Source organism: Chelonoidis abingdonii, chromosome 13 (genome assembly GCF_003597395.2).
Source record: "Chelonoidis abingdonii isolate Lonesome George chromosome 13, CheloAbing_2.0, whole genome shotgun sequence".
NCBI lineage: Eukaryota > Metazoa > Chordata > Testudines > Testudinidae > Chelonoidis > Chelonoidis abingdonii.
The window spans coordinates 26,819,009-26,841,756 of NC_133781.1; the positions used below are offsets into that span (position 1 = coordinate 26,819,009).

At 44.0% G+C, this 22,748-nt stretch overlaps 1 protein-coding gene across 1 annotated transcript in view; it reads right to left on the reverse strand.

Moving 5' to 3' along the window:
* Window positions 1-6,109: 6,109 nt before the first annotated feature.
* LOC116834876 (ABC-type organic anion transporter ABCA8-like) overlaps window positions 6,110-22,748 on the reverse strand; it is a 56,303-nt gene continuing 39,664 nt past the window's right edge. The window contains exons 26-39 of the mRNA XM_032797275.2: window positions 21,713-21,829; window positions 20,097-20,180; window positions 19,155-19,246; window positions 18,890-19,010; window positions 17,108-17,225; window positions 16,300-16,391; window positions 13,778-13,956; window positions 12,621-12,696; window positions 11,405-11,499; window positions 10,238-10,357; window positions 9,706-9,846; window positions 7,693-7,772; window positions 7,173-7,228; window positions 6,110-6,360 (exon numbers count right to left, since the gene is read on the reverse strand). Of these exons, the coding sequence (XP_032653166.1) occupies window positions 6,262-6,360; window positions 7,173-7,228; window positions 7,693-7,772; window positions 9,706-9,846; window positions 10,238-10,357; window positions 11,405-11,499; window positions 12,621-12,696; window positions 13,778-13,956; window positions 16,300-16,391; window positions 17,108-17,225; window positions 18,890-19,010; window positions 19,155-19,246; window positions 20,097-20,180; window positions 21,713-21,829 (1,470 nt within the window). The 3' untranslated portion in view covers window positions 6,110-6,261. The remainder of the gene's footprint in view (window positions 6,361-7,172; window positions 7,229-7,692; window positions 7,773-9,705; window positions 9,847-10,237; window positions 10,358-11,404; window positions 11,500-12,620; window positions 12,697-13,777; window positions 13,957-16,299; window positions 16,392-17,107; window positions 17,226-18,889; window positions 19,011-19,154; window positions 19,247-20,096; window positions 20,181-21,712; window positions 21,830-22,748) is intronic.

The window sequence follows — 22,748 nt, forward strand, 5'->3', positions numbered from 1 at the left end:
CCACCTGTGCCACAATAGCTGTTTTTCTGCATCTAAAATCCAGGGCAAACATTAGGGGGGAGCACGGAGGGCAGTGGCCCAGAGTGCCACGCCACAAGGGGCCTGCAAAGCTACGTGGCTCAGGCTTCGGCTTCAGCCTTGGGTGGCAGGACTCAGGGCCCTGGGCTTCAGAGCCATGTGGTGGAGCTTTGGTTTTCTACCCCGGGCCTCAGCAAGTCTAATGCTGGCCCTGTTTGGCAGACCCTCTGAAACCTGCTTGTGGCCCCCAGATTCCTGGTCGAGAACCACTGGTCTACATCACTCCGCAGTTCAGACAACAGTGACATGAACAGCAATGCACACCGTAATGCTGCTCTATAACTCACCCCCTGTGGGTGCTCCGGATGCAAACTAAAAGGGTTCTAGTTCACATGAATGTAATCCTCTACAGATAGGATGCCCTAAGATTTTGGGGCTGTTAGACGGGGTGGTGGATGAAAAGGGAAAGTTCTATTATGGAGTATTGCCAGGAGGCTGACAGATGCTCAGGCCAGGCTAACCCCAGTTGAAAACCCATACCCTTAATCTCACAATACCTTATGAGCGGCCGAAATCTTATTTGGATGGTACAGAGAAGGAAGGCGAGATTACAGGAGTGGGTGGGTGACCTTTTGCAATGTGCAGGAGGTCAAACTAGATGATCATGATGGTCCCTTCTGACCTTCAAGTCTATGAGGCACAGGGAGATTGAGTGATTTGTTCAAGGTCCCACAGGAAGTTTGTGGCAGAGCTGGAGATAGACCCTGGGCCTCTCTTTAATCCACATAGGATGACCAGACAGCAAATGTAAAAAATCGGGACACGGGGTGGGGGGTAATAGGAGCCTATATAAGAAAAAGCCCCCAAAATCGTGACTGTCCCTTTAAAATCGGGACATCTGGTCACCCTAAATCCACAAGACCATCCTGCCTATCAAAAACCATACTGCATGAGAGTAGCTCCAGGTTACGCAAGTACAGCCCAGTTCACCACATTTTGTCACAAGCCCTTTGGTGAGCTCATACTAGGGACTATAGTGCCATGTTCTCTTTGTTCAAGGAAAACAATGGCCAAGGTCAAAGTGAAAATAAACTCATGATCTGCTTTCTGTAGGACAGCACTGGAACCCATATAAAGCTGCTCAGGAATCAGGTCGCATTTTATACAGGTGTGCCCTGAAAAAGAATAGCCAATTATCTGTTCACATACGTTTACCGCACAAGTTGTGTACAACCCCCCAGTGGCATAGGGCTGGTAGGGAGCATTTCTCTCCAGCCAGTTTGTGAAGATTAAATAAGAATGAAAACAGCTGCCACAAATCTATAGATTTGTCAAAATACCCATTGAGCCAAACGCTGCTGGGGGGTAGGGGGAAGGTCCCACTACACAGCAGATAAATAAGCGTAGGATAAATAAGGCAAAGCAGATGCTGGGCAGCCATTCACTCATTATCATTCAATTCTGCTTCTTCAACCACTTAAGACTGACAAAGGAAATCAGTTCTGGAAGCAGAGCATCAGATCCTCAGCTGGGGTGCCTTGGCATAGCGACACTCATTTACATCCAATGAGCCTGTCCCATTATATTGTAGCTGTGTGTTGGCAGGTGCCTTTGATCATATTTTAAATGGGAAAAAAGTCAGTCATTTCAGGACCTGAATTAGTTTACCAATCAAAGTGGCAAAAGGTATATTTTCTTCTTTGCATTGTTCCCCCTAAAGTTCTGTAGCGAGCATTCCTAAAGCATTCCTAAAACAGCTCAGCAGATGAAAAAAGCGTCTAGCCAGAAGAATCTTGGAGATTGAGAGAACAGCCAAAAACAACAACATCTTTTCTTCAAATAGGGAAGGAGGATAGTTTTCCCAGATGGAGGCAGAGAGAAAGCTTAAGGAGAAGGGAATAGAGAGATCATATAAGTTATTGCATTATAATTAAATCATACTTGAATGATAGAGGTTCATGAATTTATATTCTAGGCAAAACGGGAGCAATTGTGGGTCTGATTTTTAAAAGGTGGCCTCCACTTATGATTGTGCAGCTTTGTCCTCACAAACATCAACTCATTTGCCCCTGGGCCGAGGTTGAATGGTAAGAGAATCTATCATGCATGAACACAGGTTCTAAAAAACCAACAGGTGGGAACCTCTTTATCCAAAAGGATTGTGTGCCTATAAACTCTATTTACTGCACACCACAGTGTATGCAGGCAATGCACTTCAGTGATCCCTGCTTTGCCTCTTTTCTCTGCCTAATATTTTTAAACTGACTGGATTGGAATACCCGAGTGCTGCCCGCTGGGCCTTCTTGTTAGGTTCCCTTCTCAGGACACTGTGCAAGGACATGTAAGTATACAAGTGGAGGCCTTGAATTGAGGCCTTGCTGAAAACCAGGTCCTGTACGGTTAACATAGGTGCTGTGAAAGGGTACAGGCTACCATGGCACTGCAAGAGTGTTGGGATTTATCTACTGAGATTCATGAATGTATTGACTCCATCACTGTAGTATCTGAATGCTTCCAACTCGACTTGACTCAACCCCCATTGAACTCAGTGGGCATCTTTCGTAACTGAACATCAATTGGAAGCAGAGGGTGCTTTGCGGGTGGATGAAACAATGGCGCAAGTGCTAAGCTATGTCATGCTAAATCCAAGTTGAACCTTTATGTCTCTGAGCTGCAGCCTTTGTTGCAGTAGTTGTTACCAACCCCGACCGAACATGTGACTTGTGCATTGTCTGGCAGTCTCTGAATGAATAGTTGGCTATTGGTCTATAATGGAAGGGGAAGGTGATCCAGTGGTAAGTCATAGAGCTCGCCTGGGGCTCAGGAGATCAGAGAATTGTCTGCTTTGCCACAGACTCCCTGTGCGACCCTGGATAAGTCTCTTAGCCCAAGTCTACACTGGGGCAGGGGGATCGATTGAAGTTACATGAATAACGTAGCTGAAGTTGACGTACTTAGATTAACTTACTGTGGTGTCTTCACTGCGGTGACCCGACTGCTGCCGCTCCCCCGTTGACTCTGCCTGCATTGGAGTACAGGAGTCAATGGGAGAGCGCCCGGGGGTCAATTTATTGCATCTAGACTAGACACAATAAATCGATCCCTGCTGGATCGATCGCTGCCCGCCAATCTGGAGGGTAATGTAGCCATCCCGTAGACTATTTCTTCTCTCTGGGCAAGCAAAGGCTCTGTGATGGCGTTATTTTTCCACCTTTACTTATTATTGAGCGCTTGCTGAGAGAACAATGGATAGAAATTTGGAGGAAGGTGAAACGGACAGATTTTCATAGTTCTTTTATAAGAATATTTCAACTCTTTCCAAATATGTCAGCCCAGACAGTGGGTAACCTGACCACCTACCAGCAAAAAGAGACAGGAAACACACAACTCTTTGTAACATAGGCTCTCAGTACAGAGTAACACAGCTGTGCCTGCCTTATTCCCCAGCAGGTGGAAGCGTCTGTCCTGATTAGCCAAGGTTTTAAAGTTTGCTTTTCCTTTTTGATCTGCCCAAATCTTTTAATCTGGCTGGATTAGACCAGCTGAGTGCTCCCTGCTGGGATTTCTTGTTATTTTTCCTTCTCTCCCCTGACTCCATCCCAGGAAACCATGTGTGGAGGCAGCTGGTTGCTTTTTGTATCTCCTATCCCGCTTTCCATATGAGATTCAATAGGATTTATTTGTATGAATTCCATTTGGCTTGACAGTTCTTTTTTCCTTTCAGAATACAAGACTCTTCCATAGCCAAAGGCGTGCTTCCCTTCAGATATCTGTATAGCCCTCCTGTTTGTTATGTACTGGCTAGTTTGTATGGCCCCATTACACAGAATCAAAACAGCTCAGTGTACAGCACAGGTTCTTGTGCCCACTGAAGTCAGTGGGAGCCTTTCCTTCTACTTCAGTAGGTGGAAGGATAACTTCATCACAAGTATAAGGATCAGACCCTTTTACTTCATTATTACGGTAGCTGGCAATAAAATATTATAGTGTTAAGACACTGAAGAGCTGATTGCTACTATCCCTGAGTGTGTATAACCATCCCAGACAAACAATCCCAAACAGTGGTGAACCCTGAGTATATGTATATATCAAACCATGTGCAGATCTGTAGCCATGTTCGTCCCAGGATATTAGAGAGACAAAGTGGATGAGGTAATAGCTTTTATTAGATCAGCTTCCGCTGGTGAGAGAAACAAGCTTTCGAGCTTACACAGACTCTCCTCACCCACCTTGTTTCTCTGTTGAGGGAGTTAGTCATTGCAGAATGAGAAGTAATATATTGTGAAGCAGTTTTAAAAACCAATACCAGGTCCTTGTGTATGATTCAATGGGTAGCTAGCGTGTGACACACTTGGACGATGACACAATGTCATTCTGAGTTGCTTAGAGGGTACAGTCCATTGCAACAGTCAAGCTTAGAGGCCACAAATGCGTGGCTCAGCAAGGCCAAGTCATGAGTCAAAGGATCTTAAGCGCTGTTGCTAGGTACCGATGGAAGATGGTGTTTCTGGCAGTTGCAGGTATTTAAGGTTCCAGTAGCAGTGAGAAATCTAGAAAGTCCCTGGCATGTAACAATTCCAGCTGATGCATCCAGCTATTAGGATTTTATTCACTAAAACTGTAAACAATGTAATCCTTATAAAGCTGGAGTTTGAAATTTATCAATGACTCATACATAAGAACTACCAGTAGTACCAGGAGTATTTCATTGCTTTTTAATTTTTTGTCATTGTCTTTGTCTCCTACAAATAATGCTGAAGAAACAGAATCGCCCTTTAACGGCAGCTCTGCTCTTCTATTGATGTCCTATTGGCAGGTACAGGAACAGCAAAACAGTACTACCATTAACATCCAAGAGGAGAACATTTTTGTTCTTCTTATATTTAACATATCTTGTAGCAAGTAACCTGAAGATCCAATACTATAAAGAATACTCAAATAATGATATCATTCTGGTAAATTGCTGATAACAGTGTAAAAGCATCAGACTCAGTTAATAGCAATCATATCTCCTGGGTAGAAGACTGTTGACTCTTGTCCCATATAAGCACTTGGGCTCACCGACAGAGATGACATGATTGCTGTACTGTTAAGAGTGTTGCTCCATTGATGAGAGATCCCTCTATCCATAAGGTGAGGGGAAGCCGAAAAAACTCAGGACACTTACAGAAAGACAGAGATTATCGGTCTCTTACTTACACTGCTGCAAATCTAAATAACTCAGCTGCAGCCAGAGGACTAAAACCATAATCAATCTGCTAAAGAAAGCAAAATCAGGCCCAGTATAGCCAACCACCTGAGCATTGTTCATCCCTGTAATACATGAATCCCTGCTGACAGGTTTATACATGTAATCCAGGGGTAGCTAACCTGTGGCTCCAGAACCACATGCGGCTCTTCAGACTTTAATATGTGGCTCCTTGGATAGGCACCAACTCTGGGGCTGGAGCTACAGGCACCAACTTTCCAATGTGCTTGGGGGTGCTCACTGCTCAACCCCTGGTTCTGCCACTGGCTCTGTCCCCACTCCACCCCTTCCTGTCCCCTCCCCTGAGCCTGCCGTGCCCTCACTCCCCCCACACTTCCCCCCAAAGCCTCCTGCATGCCATGAAACAGCTGATCAGGAGGTGTGGGGAAGGAGGGGGAGGTGCTGATTGGCAGGGCTGCCGGTGGCTGGGAGCGGTGTGGGGAGGCGTAGCTGATGGGGGGCTGCTGACATATTACTGTGGCTCTTTGACAATGTACATTGATAAATTCTGGCTCCTTCTCAGGCTCAGGTTGGCCACCCCGGCATAGTCACTTCACCACCAGTATTTAATTGAAAACTCTGTAATGTGTTTTGGGTGATTTGTGTGTTAAATGTGATATCAGTTCAAATTTCTGAGCAGGTGGCTTTTTAAGATTCAGTTCTGTTTTTATCATATTTACAACTAGAGATGTATTGAAATTGGACTGATTTTGCCCGTGAGCTCTCTCATCTTCTGTTATTGGCGGCCAACCCCATTTCTGGTCCTTGGCCAATTTTCTAATGCAGCCCCATGTCTCAGAACATTTTCTCTACTCTAAAAGGAAATGTGGCCATAGCCAAATGGAAGTAATCACAAAACAGTTTTCATGATGACTGGCTGAACTTTCCTCTTTTGACATTAGCATAATACAATGTTAGTACTGAGTATAACTTCGTTTCTAGTTGTACACGCATATATTGTTTGTAGCAGAGATATAGAACTGTTGTGCCGAGCTTTAATGATCATCCTGTTGAAGGAGTTTCCATTCTGCTGTACTGTCCAGATTCATCTCAAAATCCTCTTTCTCCTGCTCTCTTGAAAGCTCTAAGAACACCTGAAAGGTGAAAGTTAAAGGAAGGGTCTAATTAATTCCCAGGATTGGAAACAAAGAGCTCAAATAATTTTGTTTTAGACTGAGATCTATTCATCCAACAATCCAAAAGGCAGATTTGACACAAAAAGATGTTGCAATGAAGAGAGAGACATGGCATGAGAAATTGTTTCTGTACTCTAATGCAAGAAGATGCGAGCTATCAGAGGATAACAGAATTATTTCAAGTGGGGAAGAAAAACCATCATAGGACCAAATTCTAACATCAGTTACAACTGAGCAAACTCACTGATAACCATTGTTTTGAATACTTGTATATTGGTGTCATTTGCACCTGAACAGAAATTCCATATCAAACCATAAGGCCTTGCAATAATTATTGTTCTGTGTTTCTGACAGGTACACAGCATACACGTCAGGACTGAAATGACGACCTTTATACAACTTACTGACAACTCTCATTTAGGAGGCAGTGTTCCTAGTGCACAGGGCACTGGATGGGGACTCAAAAGACCTGGGTACAATTTGTGGCCCTGCTACTGGTTTGCTGGGTGATCTTGGGCAAATCACCTCATTCTCTGTTCCTCAGTTTCCCCATCTGTAAATTGAGAATAATGATGCTGGCCTGCTTTGTAAAACACCTTGGAATGTCCTGATGAAAAGTGCGGTGTCAGCTCTAGGGATCATTATTACTTGGACTGATCCTCACATTGACATTCTTTAGAATACATTAGTTACCAGGTTAAATATGTTCATTTTTACACATTGTATTTTCTTGCTACTGTCTCTGAAATATTATAAAGAGCACACTGTACCTGTTCCAAAGTGGACTGGGAAAAGCTGTATTCCTCCAGGTCAAAGGTACGTTTAGCTGGACAGAAATGAACACACATTAGAAATCTCCCCCAAACATATTTAATGACTTTAAACAATGATTCTTCATGTGTGTGGTGAGTCCTTTTTGGTTAGTTCTCCTCAGGCCTAACCCTAGAGAGGTACAGAGAATACCGCTGTGAAAGCAACTATCTAGAAGTGCTCCCAATAGCCTGAAGACACCATCTATGACTGTAGGGAACAATAGATGGGGACAGCTGCTTCCCTTTTTGGCCAGTCATGACATTTTAGAGCATCCCCTGCTCAACAGGCCCCAAAATTGTAGTTCACAGGGCCAGAACCTCAGCTCAGTATAAACTGCCTTAGCTCCACAGACTTTCATGCAGCGAGGCCTATTTACACCCACAGAGGATCTGGCACAAGCTTTTTTGACTGAAAAATATATAGATTAAAATATGGTTGTATTACAGAGATTCCAACATTTGACAACACCCCTCTTACCTGCCTCCAAATTGAAAAAGGCCTGGGACAGAGACTGTACATTTTCCATTGGTATCTTATAGACCATCAAAGATGAATACCTGAAAGAAGGAACGTGCAGAAGGTGACCAGAATATTTAAGCAATGATTGGATCACATTCTACACGTAAATGCACAGAGAGAAGATTTTGGATGGCAAACGGCTCTTTAATCTAGCAGACAAAAGCATAACAGTGGCGCTGGAACAATACGTATAGCGAGGGTGCTGAGAATCATTGAATCAAGCTGTGAACCCTGTATATAACAGAAACCACTTCAAGCCACGGTGTGCGGCAGCATCCCCTGCACCCCTTATTCCAGCACCTATTATTACACATTCCGGAGGCTGAAAGGTGAAGCTAGACACATTCAAAGTAGAAATAAGGTGCATACTTATGGTGAAGAGGGTAATTAACCACTGGAAAAACTTACCTCTTGATGCCATGGATTCGTCCTCTCTTGAAATCGTTAAATCAAGACTGGATGTTTTTCTAAAAAAGTTATGCTCTAGCTCAGCCAGAAGTTACAAGACTGAAGTAGGAATCAGTGGCTGGAATTCTATTTCCTGAGTTATGCAAGAGATCAGACTAAGGGCTTGTCAACAGTACCCACCAAATCGGCGGGCTGTGATTGATCCAGCAGGGGTTGATTTATTGCATCTAGTATAGATGTGATAAATTGACCGCTGAGCTCTCTCCCGTCGACTCCAGTACTCCACCGGAACAAGAAGCACAAGCAGAGTTGACAGGACAGCATCAGCTGTCAACTTACCTCAGTGAAGACACCGCGATAAGTAGACCTAAGTACATAGCTGAAGTTGCATATTTTAGATCAACCCTGCGGGGTAGTGTAGACAAGTCCTAAGTCAATGGGCGTTTTGCTAATGACTTCAGAGGATCCAGGATTCCACTCTAGATGATCATAATGGTTCTTTCTGATCTTAAAATATATAACTATGGGAAATGGGGTTCTCTCTTGTGAACACACATAACAGTCATCAGCCTTCCTATTCAGCTTGTATGGCACATCCCTTTCCTTTACCCTTCATCTGCTTTTGCCATTCAGATTGTTAGCTCTCTGGAGCTGGGACTGTATGTTGCAATATAGCACCCAATACATTAGGATGTTAATGCAAAATAATACAAATAATTTGTGGGTGATTATGCATACAAGATAAGCGGGAGTATTGAAAGCAGGTGTCTGCTCATAGTAAAATTACTTTGTCATGGAACTTGTATTCTTATTCAAATTAATATCAGTGGATTCAGAAGAGAAATATTAGGAAGCCAGGTTTTTTTTTTGCATTGGAGTCACAGAGGAAGACTCTAAATCATGAATGATTTTAAAGGGTCTCACTAAGAGAAAGAAGGTTGGTTCCCTGGAAAGTTCATCTTTTTTATTTTACTAGTATGGAATGTCCAACCCCCAAATGGGATATTTAGAAAAAAGTTAAAATAATGGACATCAGCCTGGAAAATATTCCCAATCAAACTGATCAAAATTGTTTGTAGAACAATTTCTAAATGTCCCTTTTCAAAACGTTAACAATCTTCTTTGAAAGTTCATGTGTTGTCCAGCTTTCAGTGTAGTGACCCTAGACGTATGTTCCATCATAAAGTGTGTATACTGAATTGGACATACTAACTTCATTACTGTTTCCTTTGGCCCTGATGATAATTAATACTCATCCTTTTTAATAATCTTCCTGGGCCTATTGCTATAACCAATTGCCACTCTTCGAAGCCATATTCTGGACTGGTGAGCAGGAGGTGTTGTAGATGGGCTCGGCTGGTGTCCTACCCTCTCCAGCTTATCATCCCCTGGCTTTGTGGATGCCAAGATTCATACATCTCACACACAAACTCAGATCTCTAAGTTAGCCCACTCTTGTGCCGATTACATTCAAATTCAAATAGCATCCAAGCCCACTAAGTAACCCCTGCAGCACAGAAGCATTTGCATTGTCAATAAGGCTCCGGCATTCTTTTAAATTACCTTTCCTGACGTGCTGCAAGTGGGAAGATTCGTGTAATCTCTGCATGGATGAGATCAACTTGTTCTGGGTCCTTCACTTTAATTTCCAGCAAGTAACCTTTGCCAAACTTGCTTTTCAGGTACTGAATGGAGCCAATACAGCTGCAGAGGAGAGAAGCACAAAGTGGATCACTCATCAATGGTTCTCACAACTCTCTTTTAGTAATTGCAACCACATGATGTGAAGAAAGTGGTTGAATTCATTAGTTTTTCTATTAGCTCTCTAGGGGAAGGATTGATATTGGCTCAGATTCTTCCTAAGTCTATCCATCTTCCAAGGTAGGACATTTACTTTGTGTTTAAGCAATAGTATTCCGTGGAAGGAGCAGTATCTCTTGGCAAAATAAACTGGCAATGTGCAAGTACTTAACAGAGGCTTTGCAACCGAATTTTGCCAATATATATTTAATGTCGGTCCCTGTATTTTGTTTTTATCCAAAGCTGTATTAATTTTTGACACTTATATTCCTCTAACGTATCAGCTGCTTCTTACTGGAGCTTCCCAGACACCATGATGGCCACTCGGTCACACAATGCCTCAGCCTCCTTCATGTAATGTGTTGTCAAGATGACTCCTTGTTTCTTATTTTTCAAAGCAGTACGAACAGCTCTCCTGCAACCAAAAAATACATTTGATTTGCAACATACAAACTCCTGTGAGTATTTTCCTGCATTGCTGCTCTGGCTTCCAGAAAAGGCAAAGACATGTAACTTTCCTCCTACAGCTGCCCTTTTACAATAATGAAAGGAGAAACGAATAAGCTAACCAAAATAGCAGAACTTGCATGATTACTGAACCTTCAGCGTTCAAGGCCATTGGGGTGGAGAGCTATGGATGACTGGCAGAGAGGAAAGATTGGTGGGGGAGTGAGGAGGAAGGACACAATCAAAGAAGAGAAGGAAGGTTAGAAACATAATTGTGGCTTGAGGGTAGCTGAGAAAGCAAAGAGACCGAGGCTGGTCTGGTCTATTTTGTGCTTAGAAAATGATCACTGGTATTTTCAGAGTGATCACAGGTAAATCAGGTGGGAGTCCATGTGGGGCAAGGGTAGGAGGTCACACTAACAAGGAACCTAAACCTTTAGAATTGAAGTACCCCTTGTTGGGTTTGCTCATCCGCCTACAAGTAATGATCTGCTACAGTGCAAGGATTCAAACAACAACCAAAAGGTCCCTACGATTAGTTCTGAAAGCAAGGGCCTTTTGGATTTCAGACTATTTTATGAGTGTGAATCAGAGAGAGGGGTCTAGGAGTAGCTAAGTCTGGACTGAAAATTCTGTCCAAAGAGTTTCGCTCACTTGCATGGCTCACTAAGAGGTCAGACAGCACAGCAAAACCTGACTGCCGGGAATACAAAGGCTGCCCTGCTCCAAATCCTCCCAGGACACAAAACACACCCAACATGCTCCCAAAACTACATGTCACTTGCTGTGCAGGCAGCACCCTGTAACTAGTGTAGTAGGCGGTCCTCTCCTCTGCTGTGCTGGGAACCTCCATGAGACCTTCTCCTTCCCAGAGCCTCAAAAGCTTTTCCCTCTCACCAACAGCAGTTGGCCCAATCAAAGATATTACCTCACCCACCTTGTCTCTCTAACAAGCCCAAGAAGCACTCAAACAGCAGGTTTCCATGCTGCCTTCCAGACAGTTAGGTGCACTCACCACACATGATGTTGCCCCATGGGGTCCATTCCAGTCGACAATTCATCCAAAAGCATCAGCGTTGGCTTGCCCAGCATACTCAGTGCAAAACACACCTAATGGGGGAGACCACAGAGTCAGTGGCTTTTACCTTCACAGCTTGTGCTGGTCTCATTGGTAGTAACTGCCTTTCACTCAGCATGGTCAGAGCTAGAATGGTTCAGATGGTTTAGTGGGGGCAGCCCCTTTTGTATAATGTGTCATACACTTTGAGGTACTGTCAACATGTGGTGAGTGTAACTGGTATGAAGAAAGCAAGCTTTGACTGAATTTGCAGGGAATGGGCAGGTCAGCCATGTCACCCATGACATCTTCACCATCTACTCAGGCTTCTCCAGTGATTCTGACACTGCACATTGACCCACTCTCTGCTAAAGAAACAATGTGTAACATATCTTTCTCCTTTTCCAAGATGCTCCAGAGATCATTGTGAATTCACTCCTCTTCATACCCCTGATCTTTGGAGAACTTCAGATCCAGATCCAAACTGCATGAATGGTCCCTCTCTCTCTCTACTGGGCTGACCCAAAACCTCAACCTCAAACACCCCTGAACTGTAGAGAAGTTCAGATCCAGAGTTTTAGGCTCAGGTCCATTTTTAATTAGGAATCCAGAGCAGGGATGAACCAACTGTAGAGCAATGCACACAAATACAACTGGAGGCAGCTCAGTCCTTTTCACTTGCCATTCCAAAATAAAGAATGATTGAGAAGGATCTTCCTGGAATGGTTCATCCCCGTCTCTAGACATTACTGAGCCATCCTTGCCAGGGCTGATTTATCCCTGCCTTATTGATAGAGTTGCTACCTGTCCAGGTTTTCCCAGGATTGTCTCTTTTTTGAGATAGCTGTGCTGGGAAATCTGTACACACCACCAGCTGTCCCTTTTTATAGGCTCAGGATCATTCCAGATGCCACAGTTTTTTGTACTTCTGAGATGGCAACTCTTACAGAAAGTGCAAAATATTTGCCTTTTGTGTACTCTAAACAGCACCCAATAGCACTGGCTTAATACCCACAAAGCCAAAAGCATTTGCAGGGAAAAAGATCCCCAAACTTCCTGAAAAGACAACTTGAATTCTTCCTTCTGAACCCTTCAGGGAGGGTCCAGATGAAAACTCTAACTAAGGAATGATGGGTTTTAGAACATAAAACACAGGAGAGAACTAAATCCATACCTTTCTGCTTATTCCTGCTGGTAGTTTCTTGGCTGGTTTTTGAAGATGCTCCTGAAGTTTCAGAGCATTCACTATGCTGGTGGCGAGAAAAAGTGAAAAGAAACTATCAGTCATATCTCTCCCTATGGAGCCACTTGAGGGGAGACCAGCTCATTCCTGGCCTTGAACCCCTCTGTCTGTTACATCATAATCATTTCTACAGCCACCCTTGTGATCTCACAAAGCATCACTCCATCCTCCCGCTTCCTGCCCAATCTTCTCCAGCAACAATGCCATTCTTGGTCACCCATTTAGCCACTTCTCTCACACGTGCCTTTCTACAAAGCTCTCTATGTATGGAACTCCCCCCACAAAACTAGTCAGTAAAAGCCATCAGTCCTCCTTCAAATCCCTTCTTGAGACCTCAGCCATGATGCTTGTGTGAAATTGTCAGCTGATAATAAATGGCCTCTCATTTACTTTTTAGCATGTTTATTTATTAAAATGTAATTGGCTCAAAACCATCCACCCAGCTATCCTTCCTCCTGTGTCCCCTATTTGTCACAGAGGCTGGGTATGTCTTAGAAATTAAAATACACGTTGTGTGTACCCTTCAACACTAGCAAGCCCTGGTCCTGGGGCTCCTGGACTCTCCTACAGTACAAATAACAACAACTTATAACAACAATAACAAACTAATACTAATTACAAACAAAAACAACCACCTTCCCAATTTTTCACTATGAAATTTCCAAACCTTAACATTCTAAAATGTGAACCCCTCTGAAGTTCCTATTTTCCTGTATAGTCATTAGAAAACCTCTCCGTTTTTTGCTAAGTACAAACATATTTTTGCCATTTTCCACACTAGTCTTTTGGCCACTGGAATGGGAACGACAAGTGACCAGGCAAACTCCAGCTTTCACAGCTGGGCCCTATGTACCCAATGAAATGCCTTACAAGGATTTTTTAAATATTCCCTGCTCTCATCTCATTTAACTTGAGCAAGGAGGGAAAGATCCACATTCTCTTCTATTTCATAGGTACACAAATGTGATAAAGAAGCTGGACCAGAAATAGCTTTAGACAGCATGTGAGCAGAGGTCACTAAAAGTGATTAAACACAATGTACATCCCTCCACACCCCCATGGAGGCTGGAATCATTTTATTTCTATACCGTTGGATAGTAACAGCAGCATCTTCTTTCCTCATCCCTTTCACAGCAGCATAAACCTCCAGATGTTCCTGAACAGTAAGATTTTGCCAGAGAGGGTTCTCCTGAGGGCAGTACCCTAGAAAGTCGGTTGTGTCCTCTTCTGGTTGAGAAGCAGCTGCATCTGCCCCCTTCATCACCACCTGCACAAACAATTGGTTTATTCTGGGCTCAGAGATACAAGTGTTTCTTCACACTGTTTACAAACTCTTCTTCATAATGGAATCTGCAGACCTCACCAAGGGCCCAGCTGAGGGCTTTGCAGGTTTCAGCTCTGATATGGCCCCACTACTTCAGCACAGTCACAAACAAGGGAAGGGAGACAGGGAAAAGAGGTAAAATGCAGTCTCCTTTTCGTAATGCTGTGGGGAAGGAGTGAAAGGAATGGAGCTATAAGATTAGGGGTAAGCTAATAGGAAGAAATTATTTACAATGTTCATGAAAGGGACCTTGAGAGGGCATCTAAATCCAGTTCCCTGCACTCATGGCAGTATTAAATATTATCTAGACCATCCCTGACAGGTGTTTGTCCAACCTGCTCTTAAAAATCTCCAATGATGGAGATTCCACAACCTCCCTAGACAATGTATTCCAGTGCTTAGCCATACTGACAGTTAGGAAGTTTTTCCTAATGTCCAACCTAAACCTCCCTTGTTGCAATTTCAACCCATTGCTTCTTGTCCTGTCCTCAGAGGTTAAGGAGAACAAATTTTCTCCCTCCTCCTTGTAACAACCTTTTATGTACTTGAAAACTGTTACGTCCCTTCTCAGTCTTCTCTTCTCCAGACTAAACGAATCCAAATTTTTCACTTTTCCTTCATAGGTCATGTTTTCTAGACCTTTAATAATTTTTGTTGGTCTTCTCTGGACTTCCTCCAATTCGTCCACATCTTTCCTGAAATGTGGTGCCCAGAACTGCATACAATACTCCAGTTGAGGCCTAACCAGTGCGGAGTAGAGCGGAAAAATTACTTCTCATGTCTTGCTTACAACATTCTTGCTAATACATCCCTGAAAGATATTTGCTTTTTTTGCAACAGTGTGTAGCGAGGCAGTGGGATACCCTACAGCCCTGCTGAGGGACAAACCTCTCCCAACCCCGCTGTGGGCTGAGCCACTGGGTCCTCCACCCACCCCTCAGAGGTCACGGGGCGGACCCGGAAGTATAAAAGCTGACCTGCAGAGCTCAGTAAGAGCCCAGCCACCGCCAGGACCAGACGTCTGAGGCCGCTGCCAGCCGGAGCTCACACCCGGCCAGCAGAGCCTGCCCCACGCTCGCTACCCTGAGAACAACTGGCTGAGCCTGCCTCGTGCCCGCTACCCCGAGGATGATTGGTCAAGCCTGTCCCGTGCCCGCTACCCTGAGGAGGACTGGCTGAGCCTGCCCTGTGCCAGCTACCCCGAGGAGCTGCTGAGCCCACCCTCGAACACTTACCCAGAGGAGCTGATGGTGGTTGAGACCGCCAGTGATGCTATGACGACTCAGGTACCCGACGAGGGGGAGAGGGGAAGTAGCCCGGGGGCAGCAGACCCCAGTCTGGCTGCAGCACTGCCAGAGCCAATGTCAATGTGTTGTGGCCAGGATCCCCACTGACAGCAGTGAGTCTCTGCTGCTGCAAGGGCCCCGGGCTGGGACGCAGTGGAGTGGGAGGGCCTGTGTGCCCCTTGCCACCCCTCCAGGGGTGGCAGACTCCCCCTTTCCCTGGCCTGAGGAGGCCGAAACCTACTATTGAGGCTCAGCCCTGCCTGAAGGCCTGAGCATACTGACTCAGTGTTTGTTGCCCAGCCCCGACCTAGAGCTGGGCTTCAGACTTTGGTAGCGAGGTGGTGGGATACCCCACAGCCCTGCTGAGGGACAAACCGCGGCTGAGCCGCACTACACAGTGTTACATTGTTGACTCAGATTGTACTGTATTAGTAAGTCCAAGAGGTGGACAAATTGGAGAAAGTCCAGAGAAGAGCAACAAAAATGTTTAAACAGGAATGAACACATCTCAGAACTGTAGCAATTAGGCTGCAGCACCCAAATCCAACAAGTCAAGCTTTTCCCTCTGTGTAAGACAATGTTTGGAAACTAAGGCTGCACGACTTTGATGTCATTATTCCAAATGTATTGTAGTTTATTGTAAGTTTTGAACTCTTAGGGTAAAATCCTAGCCAGTTGGGTATGTGTACATTGCATCTGGGAGCGAGCTTCCCAATTTAACAATAGCCATGTAGATGTTATTCTGATGTTGCGACTCAGGCTGAAACTCGGGCAACCTCCCGGCTTCTTTTAGTGCTCTAGCTTGAGTCCCGCGAGCATGAGTTTGTGGGCATGGGCTGGGAGGCTCGCTTCTAGATGCAGTGTAGATATACCCATTGAAGTCAATAGATATCCTCCCATTGATTTCAATAGGACCGGGATATAATCCTGGAGTTTTCAGCTTTCGGTTAGCATTCGGAATAGACAATGCTCCTCCTCCTCTTTCCCAGGTTTCTCCTACCTGTCCAGCAGTTAGGGACGTGTCTCCAATGATCACCTTTAGAGTTGTGCTTTTGCCAGCCCCATTGGGTCCAAGTAGCCCAAAAACCTCACCTAGAATAAAATGGACAGATGAGTACCATCTACTGGAACTGCTAGCAACTGTGCATCACTACAAGAGAGAGGGAACAGAACCAGGGAAATCTGACATTTTTGCAAAGAATTGCAGCTGTTTTTCTCTACAGGACTAGTGTCTCATTCAAATGTTTTGGATTACAGTGCAGAAGGCTTTTATGTTTCCTGAAACTCATACACTTGATGGTCTCTCATTTGTGCTGGTGATACAAATATGTACTCAAATCTCTGAACTGGTGATGAGATAGAGAAGCATTCCTGGGTCACTGATTTAAATTCCACCTCAGTTAGTAGTAGTCTGGAGAAGTCTACAAAATTTAAAAGATTCACCAGCATAAATGAAATCAGAATATGGCCTCCAGTATTGAGGTGTCTATATTACAAAATCAGCCATTACTATTTACATAAATATTGGCAATCTTAACAGAGAGATGGAGAGAAAGACCCAGAGATTACACACCCATCTAATTCCATAGATTAGGTTTGAGAAAAATTAGCCAGGTAACGTGAAGTCACCTGCAACTAGCCTCTACCCAAAATTTTTTGATTTGTCATGCTTGGTGCCTCTGATAAATAGAAGGCTCCAGTTACCAGTGATGTTAATCCAGTAACTTTCCCAAGCTCTAAATATTCTATTAACCAAAATGCATAACATTGTTTTTAAAACCTCTAGTGAAATACTTGTTTGTTCTGACCTTTTTTAACGCAAAAGGAGAGATTTCTTGTGGCAACTTTCTTCCTTTTCTTAAAAATAGAGCTGACCTTCTTGTCTTTGTATTCCTTGCGTAGACTGTTGACACTAAGGATTGGTCGCTATGGAACAAAAGTCAAAAATATGGATATAGCAGATATGGCTCAAGCTGAGAACTGAATGAAAGATGATCAAGAAAATTGATCCTTGGAACTCATTTAATATCACAAACTCTCCTCATTTCCTTCCTCTGCTGACATTTTAAAATTTACAGTTGATTATTATTATCTATGTGGACTTGTGGATTTATTAAGCACAATTTGAGAACCAGCTATCTATTGCTCAACACCCAGCTCTGAAAATGGACATGGTAAGAAAAAGTTGGGTGTTTCTGAGGCTTCTATAGTTGGTGCCTTGTTACTGAAAAATCACTTATGGACATCACTTGTGACTACAGCCATTTGGGAATTTTCTGCTGGAATGATTTTCTGGCAGAAATGCAATTTTTTTCTTGGGAAGGGATCCCCTTTTCCAGACAGCACTGCTTGTGACTATGGCTGGTTGAAAATTTTCCATCTAAACTTCTTTTTGATGGCAAATTGGGCTTTCCAATTAATTAAAACTTTCATAGAAAGTGTCTGATTTTCTTGAATATTTTCACTTTTTCATTGGAAAACTGGAAACCAAATAATTTTTGGTTTTTGGATGAAAACTGTTGTTTGACAAAAAAAATCTGCAAATAATCCCATTTCCTGACTAGCTCTGCTTGTGACACCAAGAGCCTGTTAAGTGTTTCCCAGGATCCAGGGCCAGCTTTAAGCACAAAGCAGCTTGAGGCGCTGCCAAGGCTCTGCCAATTCACAGGCTGACCTGCTCTTCCTATCTGCCAGTAGGATGGAGCCACCATCTCTTCTTCCTGCCAGTGATGTCAGCCAGAGGAAAATAGCTAATACGTGAGAAACTCTCTTTTGCTTGTGTTTTCTTTATGATCAGGAGGTATCTTTGAATAAAAAGTCTTGAGTAAGATTAAGCAGCTCCCTTGTACTCTGGCTCTAGGGTGAAGACAAGGAAGACTTGCATAGCATAAGCACAAAGCAGAAATGGATGATTTTACTGCAAAATGAAATATATAAAGAGCTAGCATTTAACTGCACTGTGCCTTTGGTGGATCAGAATGAAGGCCTGGTGAAGATTAATTAGATTTAAAGTGAGGCTAATTGCTGGGCATTGCGCTGTAGTTAGAGCGACATCAGCAAATGACTTATTACAGAAGTCTGCAAAATTTAAAACAGCCACCAGCATAAATGAAATCAGAATGTGACCCCCCAGTATTCAAGTGTCTATATCACAAAGCCAATCATTACTATTTGCTTTAATATTGGCAATCTTAATAGAGAGATGGAGACGCACCAGAGATTAAACACCCATCTCATTCCATAGGTCGAGTTTGATAGAAATTGGCAGGCTAATGTAAGGAGATGTGCAGTATGCCTCTACCCAATTAATGTATTGTCATTATTTAGGTTGGACATTAGGAAAAACTTCCTACGTGTCAGGGCAGTTAAACACTGGAACAAACTGCCTAGGGAGGCTGTGGAATCTCTGTCATTGGAGGTTTTAAAGAACAGGTTAGACAAACACCTGTCAGGAATAGTCTAGTTATTACACAGTCCTGCCTTGGGCACAGGGGATTGGACTAGATGACCAATTGAGGTCCCTACTAGTCCTACATTTCGATGATTCTATGATTTCATGTTGGATGCACATTCTCCTTATTCATTTTTACCTCTTCCTGGTTCTGACAGGTCATCATGCTCCCAGCTTTCATTCTTTCAGCTTGAACATCTTCATCTTCCCCTTCACACTCTTCAGGGTTTAGTCGGAAGATCTCTTTCCTTGGAGAAATTCTACAGAGAAAAGAAACCAAGCTCAGAGTCCTTTAAGCATATGATACAGAGGCAGATTTCCACATGTAGCTCCTGTGTCATGAACACCTGATCTATTCAGCCTGAAGCTCAATTCAATTTGTATAGATTCTGTTTTGCACAGACCTGAAGATTGGATCCTCTCTCGTAGTTTTTCTTCCGTATTTCCACTCCAGACATCGCAGAATGAAAATCAAAATAATACAGTGCAGGTATGGCTGGAAAACAAGCAAAAGACAATGGGTGAAATGCCTGAATCCATTGACGTCAATGGCGAAACTCTGATTTACTTCAGTGGAGCCAGGAATTTCACCCAAATACTTCTTTTAAAATTTCAGATTTCAGCATCCTGTGTGAAGATAAATGGAGTGCAAGAAGACAGAGGCATGGCCTAGTGATCGGCACACAGAACAGAGCAGGAACAACCCAGATCTAATACTGGCTCTGACATTGACTCTGTTGTCTTGCAATGGCCTCAAGATGAAGGGGTGGTGGTGGGGGAAGTCTAGGTTGGATATTAGGAAATACTATTTCACTAGGAGGGTGGTGAAGCACTGGAGTGGGTTACCTAGGGAGGTGGTGGAATCTCCAGCCTTGGAGATCTTTAAGGCCAGGCTGGGATGATTTATTTGGTCTTGGTCCTGTTTTGAGCAGGGGGTTGGACTAGATGTTCTCCTGAGGTCTCTTCCAACCCTGATATTCTATGATTCTATGATGCAGGAGTGAGGGGAGAGCCTTCAGAGAGTGGTGGATGCACAAGGGTACTCGCACGCCCAATGCTGTGAAGGACGGTAACCCTTGTACTGTCCCCCCTAAGGTAGCTGGAATGGATGGCCCCTCCTTACCAGTGAGATGTTGAGCCCTCAATTCCCCCTGAAGTCAATGCAGGGGGTTGAAGGGCTCAGCACATCACAGCACTGGGCAGAACATCTTTTCTTTTCTTTTCTTTTTTAAAATCTCAGAGCAGCAGTGTGAGAAATTTTCTGCAACGAAACTCCATTCAGCAAGAGGTGGGGGTTGAAAACAGGAAAACTTCACATCATTTTAGAAATGGAAATTGGTTCTTACTGCCAGGCTAGCTAGCAAGTGTAATCTGCTCAGCATCCTTTCTTCATCTTCTTCCCAGAGGGCAAATGCATGGTCTGTCGACACCTGCGTAAGGATAAAACAATGTATAGATTAGGAAGAGCGACATTTTCCAGTGTAGAGTAAAAGTGAAAACCTACATCCTTTGAATGTAAGATAAGATTGAATGTATCCCTCTGTGTTTAAACACATATAAGCTCACCGCAATGCTTATGGCATTGTTAGGGAGAGTATATGGGACCTTCCTAGACCTCTGTTTCAAAGGGGCTTTACAGTTTATCATTTGGCTGCACAATTACTTGGCACTTCATTGGTTTGGCATGATTGGACTCAGTCCTATACTTCAATGAGAGATCGAGGTGATGCATCCCTGAACCTCCCACTTCCACCACATCTTCCATCTTCCATCTTCTCTTCCATCTTAACCCCTTTGCTTCCTGTTTTCCTCCCACCACTGTTATGTTCTCACTCCCACATCCGTCTCCTACCTTTTCTTAGACCCTCATCCTACCTTCCACTGCTCCTTTGCCTTCTTTTTCTTGCATCCAGCAACCCTTCCCCAAGCCTTGCTTTTCCCTTCATCCCCACCATTTGCTGCCATCACCTCCATCCACTCTGCCAGTCTCTTCACCTTTAACTTCCCCCCATCCTCAGTTTACCCTCTCTCCCCTGATCTCTCTGGAATGCCCACCATCCACAGGCCCTTTACCTCCCTCCATCTCTATCTGCAGCTGCCCTCTCTGATAGTGGCACTCTTCCCACAGCCCTTGCCCAGTGTCCTCTTCAAAGGACCATCACAGAGCCACTAGATTTCTCCTCTCCTGCCATTTTCAGCCCTTCTCCAATCTCACTTCTCCTTCTGCCTCATTCTTCTCCAGGCAGACGTGACATACTGCTTCCTTGACTCCTCCCCTTCCACCTTCCTCTTCCACACTGATTTCTGGCTCTGTCCCTTCCTCTCATTAGTGTCCCTCATGTACTCCACTTCCATATTAACCCCTTGGAAAACAACCTGTGCAGCTCCTTAGCCAGCTGCCTCCTTGCCTTCATCTCCTTGTTTCCTCTGCACCAGAGCTTCACCAGTCCACTACAGTCACTGGCATAGGGCTTACATTTGGGGAGAGTGCTCATAGATACAAAATACCACCACAGAGCCAATTCCAAAGACAGGCTGAGCACCTGCAAAATTCCCACTGCAGTCCAGGAGAATTAAAGATGCTCAGCACAGCTTAGGATTTGGCCTGCATATTTGGTTCCATCTTCCCAGTGAATAGCTGCAGTGCTGCATCTATCATATGCTGTTTGGATCAATATTTTGTCATGCGAGTAGTTTTCTGTAGATGCAAAGTGGCATTTCATCATGCAGTAGAGTTGGGAATTTTGGTAACTATTACTGGTAGGAATCATGGCACTGGTGTGAAATTTTAACCCAAGGTATCAGGTCATGATACATATTTAGCAAGACTGCACCTGGCAGTGTGTTACAAACAACTCATCTGTCCTCCTTGGGTATTTTTTTAGGTTTGGTTTCAACTTTTTCAAATTAAAACTAGAAAAAAAGTTTATTATGGCAGGAGTTTGTTATGTTCTGCACGCACCTGCACAATTATTCTTATACAGCCAGCTAACGTATAGAAAGGAATCAAGGCAGTGAGGATGGTCGTGATGAAGTTCGTACCGCTTAGATAACTAATTGTATTAAGTATGAAAGAAACCTAGAAAGTCACACAAAAAAAAGCAACACACCCATTAGTCCAGTTTAAGGGAAAAATTATATATATGTAATTTTGCTTCTCTGAAGATATCAGCTTGAGAGCATTGCCCCAGTGAGCATGCTCCAACTGCAGGTGTCTTAGCCGTTATGGAACGTCCTGCTCAGATGCTAGACAAGTGGGAAGCAGGAGCTCCTCATAGACTCATAGACTCATAGGTCAGAAGGGACCAATATGATCATCTAGTCTGACCTCCTGCACAAGGCAGGCCACAAAACCCTACCCATACACATTTATAACAACCCCTAACCCATGACTGAGTTATTGAAATCCTCAAAATTGTGATTTGAAGACCTCAAGCTGCAGAGAATCCACCAGCAAGCGACCCATGCCCCACGCTGCAGAGGAAGGCGAAAAACCTCCAGGGCCTCTGCCAATCCGCCCTGGAGGAAAATTCCTTCCCGACCCCAAATATGGCGATCAGCTAAACCCTGAGCATGTGGGCAAGACTCACCAGCCAGCACCCAAGAAAGAATTCTCTGCAGTAACTCAGTTCCCATCCCATCCAACATCCCCTCACAGACCATTGAGCAGACTTATCTGCTGATAATCCAAGATCAATTGCCCAAATTAAACTATCCCATCATACCATCCCCTCCATATACTTATCAAGCTTAGTCTTAAAGCCAGATAAGTCTTTTGCCCCCACTACTTCCCTCGGAAGGCTGTTCCAGAACTTCACTCCCCTAATGGTTAGAAACCTTCGTCTAATTTCAAGTCTAAACTTCCTAATATCCAGTTTGTACCCATTCGTCCTCGTGCCTACATTAGTACTAAACTTAAATAATTCCTCTCCCTCCCTAACGTTAATCCCCCTGATATATTTATATAGAGCAAGCATATCCCCCCGGAGCCTTCTTTT